This window comes from Plasmodium berghei (assembly GCF_900002375.2).
Source record: "Plasmodium berghei ANKA genome assembly, chromosome: 11".
Lineage (NCBI taxonomy): Eukaryota > Apicomplexa > Aconoidasida > Haemosporida > Plasmodiidae > Plasmodium > Plasmodium berghei.
The window spans coordinates 634,766-646,772 of NC_036169.2; the positions used below are offsets into that span (position 1 = coordinate 634,766).

Below are 12,007 nucleotides of genomic sequence, written 5' to 3' on the forward strand. Positions count from 1 at the left end.
GCCCATACATAAATACTTGTTAAAAAATAAAATTAAATTATCAAGCTTAAACAATGATATTTATTTTTAAAATATAGAAAATTTATGCCTATAGAATAACTCATACTTTTATTTAAAAATATATATATATATTGTTAGAAAAAAGTCTTAACTGTTTTTTTTGTATTTTTCATTTTTTTTTATTTTTTACATAACTTAAATTATTTAAAAAGTTGTTTGCTATTTTACCTCGTATTAACAAAAATTATCTCAGCTTTTTTTTATTTATTATTATATACCTAACAAACAAACGGACTAACTAATCACACTTTAATTGTATGCTAATAATTATATATAAAGTAAAATTTGAAATGCAATTGGTAAAAATATGAAATCCCCCTCAAAATCCCTTTTAATTTATTTGTGAATATATGTAAAATGGAAAAACATATCTGTTATAATTTGTAAGGAATATAAAAAAAGGTATACCAAGCTTTTTTTATTATATTTTAATTTGTTCACCGAAACACATAATGTATTATTATATAATATAATGGAATAATGTTTTGCATTACCTATAAAAAACTTATTATGATATAGTAGCGAGCGCTATAAAAAATCATATATATATACATATAATATTTATAATAATAGATTTAAAATATGCGTAATGCTCCACTTATTTATTATATTATGGACAAGAATAGAAAATAAGTTGAGGTAATAAAAAATATATTATTTATATAATAAAATATGTATATACAGAATTTATACATAATATATATATCATTAAAACCCCAATTGACTATTACTATTACAAATAAATATCTATGTATGGATTACTAACAAGGCATAATAAATTCATATCAATTTATTTACACTCATATATACATAAATCCATTTGTAAGTATTATATCTATGATAATGAATAAGTAGCATGTATGATGTATGTATGTATATATATAATATATAATTATATACGTTTTATGCACAATCTTATTATATTTTCATACCGATTTGAATGCTACCTATTTTAACAATTTCATATCTTAATATTTAGTTTTCTTATATAATTAGTTTTTATTGCAAATTTATACCATTTTTATTATAATTTTTTTATACATATTTTAAAATTTAAGGTATTTTTCGACACCATTTTTTTCCATATAAATTATTTTTATTAGCTTATTTCACTATATTATATATATTATAAATAAAAAAAATCGAATTATGAAGAACAAATTTATTACATTTTTCAATTAACCATTTATATATAGGTAGTAGCTTTCTTTTTTTCATTAATAAGATATAATATATATAACTATACCTAAATATAAATAAGCATAAAAATATCTTTTAATTTCCCATGAAATTTTTATATATAAATTTCCTATCTCAAATGAAACACAAAAAAAACTTCATAAATAATGCATATTGTGTATCCTTATATATTTAATAAAAAGGTTAGAAAAAAATATAACATTTTAATATATAAATAAATAAAAATTTAGTATTTTAGTATAATGCTTTATACTATATTATTCCTACATTTGTGAACTGTGATATATATATATTTTTTTTTTATTTCATTAATAAAATAAAATACGTAATATTTTTATACTTATTATTATACATATATATAATGCATATGCACATTTTTATTCATATAATATCGTATAAATGCGTGTATTCATAATATTATGTATATTAATATAGAACAATATTGCATGTTAATGTAATATATTCTTTAAAAAAATATGAACGTGCATAAAATATAACGATTTATAAGCTAGCTACTTTTTTCCCTTATATAAATAGCTGTATGTATGTATGTATTTATTATTATTTTTTTTTTTTTCCATTTACATAGCTAGTATTTTATTTTGTGCATAAAAATTTATTTTTTAATTCATGAGTAATGTTGTAATATATGTTGCCATGGTAGATAGAACATGATGCAATATTGTTCTGCAGTATTGTAGCATGAATATTGTGCATGTATATATATACATACATATATATATACATATATATATAGAGAGAGAGATATATGTGATTATGCGCATATAGCATGCATATACTCCAATTTACATACTTATTTGTACAGACAATTTTATACACCACATTTTTTTTTTATTAATTATTAAAAGGTCCTTTGTAATTATATTTATTTATTATAAAAAATTATAATTTTTAAAAATAAACATGACAGAAGCTGAAAACTCAAAAATCGAAAAGCCAAATTTTGATGCTTATAATGAAAAATTAGGAAGTATATCTGAGGCAATTGATCAGATTAAAAAGAAAATTGTAAGAAATATACAAGAAAATAAATATTTACTTATTTATGCATGATTCTAAATATTCAAAGATACATATGTGAATTTATTTTATACCGGTTTATATATATTGCCTTGTTTTTTGCTCTTTATTAGGACAATTTGCAAAAGGAAATCAAAATAGCAAATAAAGGAAAAGAAGAATACAACAAAAAAAAAAAAGATATTGTGACAAAAATTGATTCATTTCAAAATGAGATAGACAAATTAGAAAACGAAAGAAGAGGCATTCTTGATGACATCGAACAAAAGCAGAAACATAAAAAGGAATTGAGAGTAAATGCCCAAAACATAAAAAAACAAATAGGATTCGAAAATGAAGAAGATATAGAAAAAAAAATTAGAGAGATTGAAAATAAATTAATGACATCAACTATTTCAATCAAAGAGGAAAAATTATTAATAAACCAAATACAAGCATTAAATAAGAACATACCACTTTTTTCCTCATACAGTAAAATTGAAAATGAAGCAAATAAATATGATGATGAAGCTATTGGTAAGTGAAATTAATAAATAAACTAATATACCATATGTACAGATATATATTTAATCATATTTTTTATTATACTGGATTTTCTTTGATTATACTCCTCTATAAATATATGTACAACTATTTATGCTAATTTATCAAATTTTAATTTTAATTTTTTTATTTCACAGTACCACTAAAAAGCAAAATGGACGAAATAAGGGAAAAAATAAACAAACTAAGAAACGAAAAAAAAAACGAACGAAATAAATTAAAAGAACTACAAAATAGCTATCAAGAAAGAAATAATAAATTAAATGAACTTAACAATTTAAGAGATAACTATTCTAAAAAAATGAATCACTATTTTATGGAAAGAAGAAGTATAACAGTCGAAATGGAAGAAAAAAAACAGCAATATAGAAGTTACAAAATAAATTTATTACAAGCTAAACAACAAAAATTAAAAGAAGAAAGAGAAAGAAAAAATCTAGAATTTGAAAAACAAAATTTAGAAAAAGAATTAGAGGATATTGATGCATTACCATATAGAGAAGAATTAGCATTAATTGAAAATATGTTAGCATATTTAAAAAAACTTCAAGATGAAGCAAAAATGGAAGAAACAAAAAAACAACAAAATTTATCAAATAAAAAAGTTAATGGAGAAGTCGAAAAAACAAATGAAAATGATATGGAGGAAGAAAATAATAAAGCAAAAAATGAAAATAAAAAAGGAAAAAATAAAAAAGACAAACATAAAATATTTAAACTTGATATGAACATACTTTGCTACTTTGTAACTGCTGGAATAACACCACCAGTTAGTTTTGATGAAATTGATTCATGTATTTCAAAATTATATGAAAAAAAAGATATGTATGAAAAGAAACGTGATGACAGCATTAAAAATGTAGAAAATCGAAGAACAAATTTGACCACCAAAATTAAGGGTATGTATAGACATTCTATATATTGTGATAATGTTCATATAAATATATTGATTTTATTGTGATAAATATTATGCATAAAATTATGTACTATTTTTTTAGTTCAACTTATTAATATCTTTCATTTTTTTTTTTTTTTTTTGCAGAAATTGATGATAAACTTGCTGTATTCAAACCATCTGAATATACTAAAGGACAGAAAACAAATAAAACCAAGGCATAAACGTAAATATGAGAAAGCCTTGTAATTAATTAGACGAAAAAAAAAATATATATATGTATATATATTCATATGTGTGTGTATAGGTTACAAATTTATATTATATTTTTCTTTTTCTTATTTTTTTTTCTTTTTTTTTGTTTTTTTTAAGATATACATAATGTATATATATATGCATGCATATCTTTTTATTTTTGAAATATCTGTTTTGTTCATTAAGTGCTTAATGCTGTTATAAATATCGTGTTGAAAATGAATAAAAGAGAAAGATACAAAAAAAAGAAAAAAAAACTTATTCATGATTGTTTAATCTTACATTTTCATTATTGAGTTATTTAAATGTACAACGTTGTATATTTATAAATAAAATTAAAATAATAAACAAGTATATAAATAATAAAATTAGTTAACAATAAATTAAAACTATAATAATTAAATCATTAATTTTTATATTTATCACGTATCTTATCTCCTCGCGATATTTAAAAATGTACTATTTTGCTATTTCGTACAATATTAAATATGTACACTTTCCAATACAGTATACTTGATATGCCATATATATATAACTATATAGACAGATGACGTAAAAGACGCGGGCTGCTAACTATTACAATGTGTTGCCTTTTTTGTATGCTTAGACAAAATAATTGAAAAATATTATTAAAATAATTTGTCCAAAATAAAAATTTTAACAAAAGCGAACAAACGTCGTTCATAAACATTTTTTTAGGTTAACTGTAAAGCGTAATTTAGTTAAATTACATAATTAAACAATCATGTGTGTGCAAACTCAGCTTTTAGCAAATTTTTAAATACATTGTTTGTGTTTTTAAAATGAATCATTTGCATGGCTATTTTAACATAAATTTTTTATTAACATGTTTATTCAAGTATATGCATATATATATTTTAATGACCCCCTCTCTTTTTATAGTTGATAAATTACAAATCCTTTATATAAAGCAAAATTGTGATACTCTTTTTTTTTAATATAATTTTTATAAACTTATGTTGAACAATGGAATTTTTCCATTGTTTATGTAATAAACTTAAAAAAAAATATAATAATATATAAGCATAATTAGCAATAAATTTATGGAGAGAAATAAAACGAATTTTGTGAAGAAAGTGTTGTTTATTTATATATCCATATATATATGCTTGGTCAATGTAAAAAAAACAAAATTATAAAATCGTAAAAATTTACAAAATTTTTAGTACTACAATTTTTTTATTTAATTTATTCATTTTTTATTTTTATTTTAATTATTTTCTCTTTTTATTTTACAATCTTATTTTTTGCAAAATATATCATTTATTTATGCAATAAAGTGTAAATGTATAAAAAGGGAAACAACTCAGTTCAATTTATGCGAATCGTATTATGTCAAAGAAAAATTTTACATACACAGAGGAAAGAAAAGAACATGATCGATAGGAAGAAAACGAGAAAAATTAAGTTTATGAATATTTACATATAAAGGATTTCATTCCTTTTCCTCCTTTAATGTTTTTTGCCTTTTTGTTTTTTACGAATTTTCTTTTGATTTTTTTCAAATATGGACTCGTCTTATAGAAAAACACGAACAATCGAATTACAAAAAAGGAAAGTAACCCAATCAAAAAATGTGTCTTCCTTATCGGAAAGAAAACTTCCTAACATTTATGCGGTAATATAAAACTACAATAAGTGTGTTTTTATTTTATGCGCAGATAGCTATGTATATACCTCCTTATTCTCCCTCCCCCCAATATATGCATGAACATTCATGTAAAATATACAAATTTATATTTTTTTTTACAGCCAAAAGATTTCGATGAAAACTCAACAATAATTGTTTGTAATTTTCCTCAAACAATCACAATTAATGAATGCAGAAATTTTATGCAATGGATAGGCCCAATTATAAAAATTGAGAAGATACCATCACTAATGCAAGAAAATAATTTTGTTGTTGTATTTTGTAATCCATATTTTGCTGAGGTTATATTCAAGAGCATTTCAAATGGCTAGCTACTGGCATTTCGAATTATGCATGTGTGTGTGTGCGTTTTTTTTTACATACGTATTTTTTATATGCATATTTTTTTCAGGTAGCACTTGAAACTCCTTTATTATATGAAAATAAAACAAAACTTTTTACAAGAGCAGTTGAAAAAAGGGGCACACTTTGGAAAGGAATTAATGATATGATTACGACAAATATCAATTTTTTTTCATAAAATGGAAAAAGAAACATATGGGAAAACCTAGTTGTATATATAGAGAATGCATATGTTATCAGCAAACAGAGGGTCCAAAAAATAGTATTTTGGATATATCCATCATTTTCGATTTTATTATTACCGATTTTATAAATAGTGGTATTATTTATTACCCTATTTCCATTTACTACTTTTTTTAAGAGTGTACAAGCTTTTAATTTTTTCTTCCCCTATTCTTTTTCTTTTTTTTTTTTGCTGTGTAAAAATTAAAATTTTATTTGTTAAACACATAATAATATACTATTGTCTAATTTTTGTTTATTTTTTTGTATTATTTTTTTTAATATTAATTTTAACACAATTATAAAAAAATATTTTCCGTGTATTTTTATATAATGAATTAAATGTAAATTACATGAACGGCAATGTTAATTAATTCCATTTTAGCATTCATGCAATATGCATAAAATTAATGGCATATCTTATAGCATATAAGAAAAACCCATATTACTGTCATTTTTTGTGTTTATACTATAGGATCTTTATAACCTTTTTTTATCCGTTTTTTGCTAAGACATTATGTAAATGTGTGTATTAAGAAAACATTATGATATACCTCAGGGCTCAAGGTTCTGTTGTTTTTAAAAAGTTCAAAAATAACAAACAAGAAAATTTTTTGTATATTCCGTTTTTTAAATATGTTTATTAACCTTATCATCAAATTGTTAGCATCTTTAAAGAATAAAATAACATATTTATATGAATACGTGCGTACATGTGTTGTATACCCACATTTACAATTTTTGTCCCAATTCAAATACTGTTGTATAAAAAAATTCAATCAAATTCTCTGGGATATTTATCTTATGCGTAATAAATTTTTGTTTTTTCATAATATTTTAGTAATTTTTTTTATTTATATATACATATTCTAAGAATAGAATGAGGCACAAATACTTAGGATGTACATCATATGAACAGAGGAATAACATTCGTAACTTTTTAAATACATTATTATACTGTAGTGATATATTATGTATATACAGCGTCATATATATATATATATATATATATATATATATAACATGAATCATGCTCAAGTGTATGGGTACAGATCAGTCCCTTTGGTTATTAGTAAAAACATGTATCATATAAATACTTGTGTAAATATATTCTCTGCTAACGTATATATTTTTATTTAGCAATATCATGGTTAAAAATTTCAATATCATTAAAAAACTTGTAATTTTTTTTTAATTTAAAGTCACATAAAAAATAATTTGTTTTCGTTTTTTCCTGCCCTTAACATTATCTTTGCTTGGCAAATGAAATGGGAATTTATATACTATTGAATGTATATATCTCGCTTTATTTGTTTTCCAAATTTTTAATTTCTTAAAATATACTTTGCATATACATTGGGTATATATTATAGTGAACTTATTGATAAACAAAAAATACCATATTAATTCATTACACACGCATTCATAGAATGATATAGTACCAATGTTCTTAAAATGGGAAAATGACAAATTGACGAAACACAATAAGCCATCCAAACACAAGTAGCGAAGAAGGTTGTAAATGATGGTATTCTTCTATTCACCCTTTTGCAATTTATTATTTAACCAAATATAGCAAACACCAGATACTAATTATAACATTCATCCATGTCATTTGCAAAAGAAATGAACTAAAATATGAATAAAAATAAAACGACTAAATCTTTATACACTTTCCTTAAGATAACCCTAAAAACTTTATAAAACGAAATTCACAACAATTCAAACTTGTTTCGCCATAAATACTTAAAAAAAAATAAATTTATTAGAAAGCAATTTGTTTGTTTTTTTAATGGCTTCTAGTGAAACCTTGTATTTATAGTGTTTAAGTTATAAAAAAAAAAGAAATATATGCATTTTCTACATTCAATTAAAACATTTTTCTTCCATTTTTACGAAAAAAATAATATTAAAATAGAACATAAAAAATAACGAATAAAGCGAATATAATGAAGGAAACGAATAAAAGAAAAAAACATATTTTTTCTTATTTTTCTTTTTTACATTTGCATTTCATACTCCTATATGTACAAATATATATATATACTTTTTTATAATGGAATATACATTTTATACATTTGAGTGTGTAAGTATGTATATACACACACATTCATATGTAAAATGTAATATATGCATTATGTGCTATTTAGATAAATAACATTTATGTATGCACACACAAGATGTGTAAGCATACATGTATATATATAATGTACTACATCATCTACTTTTCTTGAAGTCTTTATTAAAAGATGGCATTTCTCCTTAAGATTATTTAATAATCTTGGTTAGCTGTGGCACCTGATTTTAATTGGGATTTTTTTGGTAACAATACATTATGGATGTTTGGTAAAACTCCTCCAGAGGCGAATGTAACACCTGCTAAGAATTTATTCAATTCTTCGTCATTTCTTACAGCCAATTGTATGTGCCTTGGTGTTATTCTTGATTTTTTATTATCCCTTGCTGCATTTCCAGCTAATTCTAAAATTTCAGCACATAAGTATTCCAAAACGGCTGCTAAATATACAGGTGCACCTGCTCCTACTCTTTTTGCATATTTTCCTTTTTTAAGATATCTTCCAATTCTTCCAACTGGGAATTGAAGTCCTGCCTTTGCGGAATTTGAAGTTCCCTTAACAGCTTTTTTGCGACCGGTTTTTCCTTTTGCTGACATTTTTTCAAAATAATAATAAATAAAACTTTTTTATTAAAATTAAAAAATCTGAAAAATAATTTTCACAAATAAAATATATTTGTTTCCCTTTAAAAAAAATATGTTTAAATGTATGAATTCTTTATTCGTATTATTTATATGTATATATATATATATGTATACTTCTCAGTTCTCTTTTTTTTTAATATTTATTATTTAAAAAAAAAAATATATTATTTTAATATGTGTTAATGCATATGCATATAAAAATCATTTCAAATTAAAAAAAAAAATGTAAAATGTGCTAAAAAAAAATAATCGCGCTATTATAATTAAAAAAAAAAAAAGGCAATAATCCGAAAAAAAAACACTAAAAAAAAAAAAAAGGCAATAAAAAATATTCAGAATGTTAATTTGTCTTCAAAAAATACACGTATCGTTATATATGTGCAACAAAATCCAGTTTATATGAGCAAAAAAAAATATATATATATGTATTACGGGTTTGTATTTATTTCATTTTTTACCAAAATAACGCAATTTTGTCCCATAAAAGCGATTATTATTTTTTTTTTTTGTATGTTTTTTTTTGTATTTTTTTTTCGCTACATCATTTAATGACTCAAATTTGATGTAATGCAAAACTGAATATCCTTTTTTGCATACTTACATGTACATAATACAAATTGTGTGTTAATTTGAAATGTTATAAATGCGTGTAGTAATATATATAAAATCATAAAAACGTATGAACAGTGCGTGCATAATTGTTTTTTTTTTATTTGCATTATATATTTTTTTTTTAAGCATTTTTACATGTACATGTTCTATAATTCATTTTTTTTAAATAATTACCATTATTCGTGCTTATTGTTTATGTATACATATATTTTTTATACAATGATTCGTATTTTACCCTTTTGTTAATACCAATGTATATATATTGTGTAATCACATTTGTATGTATTCATATTATACAATTACATATACAACTCTTCATTTTGTGTATTATTATAATATCCCCTTTAGTGCACACTATTTTATACTATCATTCATATTATTGATACGTTTATCACATATTATGCATATACAGCATAATATCCAAACTTAATAAAACATTGCTTCAATGCATATTTTTTAAAAAGCTGTTTATAGCTCCAGAATAATTGCACACTGTGCATTAACACTTTTACGAGTTTTTTCATTTTAATATATTTTCAAAAAATAATTTGTGCAAATAATATTCTTCTACAAATCCACACAAAATTTATATGAACAGTGCATGCATTCATTTTTAAATTTATTATTCAGTTAGCGAATTGTAAAACCATTTATTTTTATAATTCCATTATGCATTTCATTGAAACTTTTATCTTTTTCCCTTTATTGCTACGTATTATATTATTTATTATAATACTCTACATGTACCGTCTTCCTTACATATTATTTGTATTATGATATGTTTATATGTTTATTATTTATGTAATATATATATAGTCTATACATTCTCTTTATATAATTTAATTTTTTTCTCCTATTTGGGTATTTTATGGGCAAACATTACACACACGTTATATCGATTGATCAATATTCTATTCAGACAAATATTTATCAAAAAATTAAAAAAATTAATTAGTAACACATAATTGTTTTTCCATTAAAGAGTATATATTATACTCGTTTTATAAAAACCACTATTCCTATTTATGTAATACCATCTAATATAAAACATCCATTTCCCTTTTTATATTTATGCCTTAATAATCAACTTGCTTCAAATGTAATTCATTGGCATAATGATATCTAAAAATGACATGTACAGAATTAATAGTCTGTGAAAACCTTATAATATATTAAGAAGACTGAGGATAATTTATTTTATTTTTTATTCAATGGTACATGATAAGAGCATATATATTTTCTTTCTTCCCCTTAAAACGTGGGAAACATTTAAGGAAATGATTATAATATAGAATAAATAGTATGATATTTCTTTTAAATTTCTTTTATTTTTAAAGGAAAAGCACGGAAGCACGCTTATATGTATATATATATGTATATATTCCAATTGTTATAAATTATTATGTTTTTATTATAGCTTATTCCAAAATAAATTTTGTGTATATTCATATTTTAGTAATATCATTAAGTTACAATTTTTACTTAAGATATAAGTGATTAAATGCAGAATATAACCCCAAACAATGTTATTTTTGTGTCTTTTTTTTAATTATATATTTAGGTATAAAAAAGTAATATACTCTTATGTATTATGCATTCCTCCTCCTTTAGTTTTAACGACTAATCAACACAAGCATTTTTATTTATTATATTACACTTTGCATTTATGATAATATATATATATATTTTTGTATTGTATATGGTGTAATCATATATTAGTTTTAAAGAAATAATACCAATTTGTTTTTCGATTTGTACGATTTCACATTTCTTTATACGATTGTCTTTGGGTAAATTGCATAAATGCATTAATATGGGCTTTAAATTATGTGTCTTGTTTTCCTTCGCTTTAATTTTTTTTACAATTTTAAAACCATATAAAAAATATCCATATTTCTTATAAATACGGATATTTACGTAAATATATATAATTTTAACCATATGATTACATAATCATATTTAATGTACATACAGGAAAGTATTTTTATTATTGTTCATTATTATTTTTATTTTAAAAACATGACAAAAGTAAATTCCAAACAAATCTCTTTTAAAAATATAAACTTTCACAAGGTACATTTATAAACATTTGTTATAGCCAAACTTTTTTTTTGCAAAGTTGAAAGGGGTATTATTCGATCGATACAATCCGTATTATTAAAATCACGCGATAAAAACTAATTGAAACGAAAATTTACACTCATGATTATTAAATATTTATACTGTTTTATTTAAATCTAATAATATAGCATATTTTTATAAATATACATAATTATTTATAAATAACTAAAGTTTAAAAATATTCTATGGTTTGACTAATATATTTTATTAACGTTCATAAAGTATCATGTTATATAAATATATATAATACATATACATTTATAAAACAATACCCTTAGTAACACTAATATGATAATTATGCATGTTAACATAACATTAGTTT

General features: G+C 21.9%; 3 protein-coding genes across 3 annotated transcripts; 2 read left to right on the forward strand and 1 right to left on the reverse strand.

Annotated features, from left to right (window-relative positions):
• Positions 1-2,184: 2,184 nt before the first annotated feature.
• On the forward strand, positions 2,185-3,963 carry PBANKA_1116800 (conserved protein, unknown function; the record flags this gene model as incomplete). The annotated part of the gene is made up of 4 exons (XM_034565703.1): positions 2,185-2,289; positions 2,415-2,817; positions 2,982-3,743; positions 3,887-3,963. 4 exons carry the CDS (start codon positions 2,185-2,187, stop codon positions 3,961-3,963), a joined length of 1,347 nt encoding a protein of 448 aa, XP_034422374.1.
• A 1,559-nt stretch (positions 3,964-5,522) lies between these two features.
• On the forward strand, positions 5,523-6,186 carry PBANKA_1116900 (conserved Plasmodium protein, unknown function; the record flags this gene model as incomplete). Its single annotated transcript, XM_034565704.1, has 3 exons — positions 5,523-5,633; positions 5,768-5,947; positions 6,058-6,186. 3 exons carry the CDS (start codon positions 5,523-5,525, stop codon positions 6,184-6,186), a joined length of 420 nt encoding a protein of 139 aa, XP_034422375.1.
• A 2,316-nt stretch (positions 6,187-8,502) lies between these two features.
• On the reverse strand, positions 8,503-8,904 carry PBANKA_1117000 (histone H2A, putative; the record flags this gene model as incomplete). The annotated part of the gene is made up of 1 exon (XM_034565705.1): positions 8,503-8,904. The coding sequence occupies one exon, from the start codon at positions 8,902-8,904 to the stop codon at positions 8,503-8,505; it is 402 nt and encodes a 133-aa protein (XP_034422376.1).
• Positions 8,905-12,007: the final 3,103 nt, after the last annotated feature.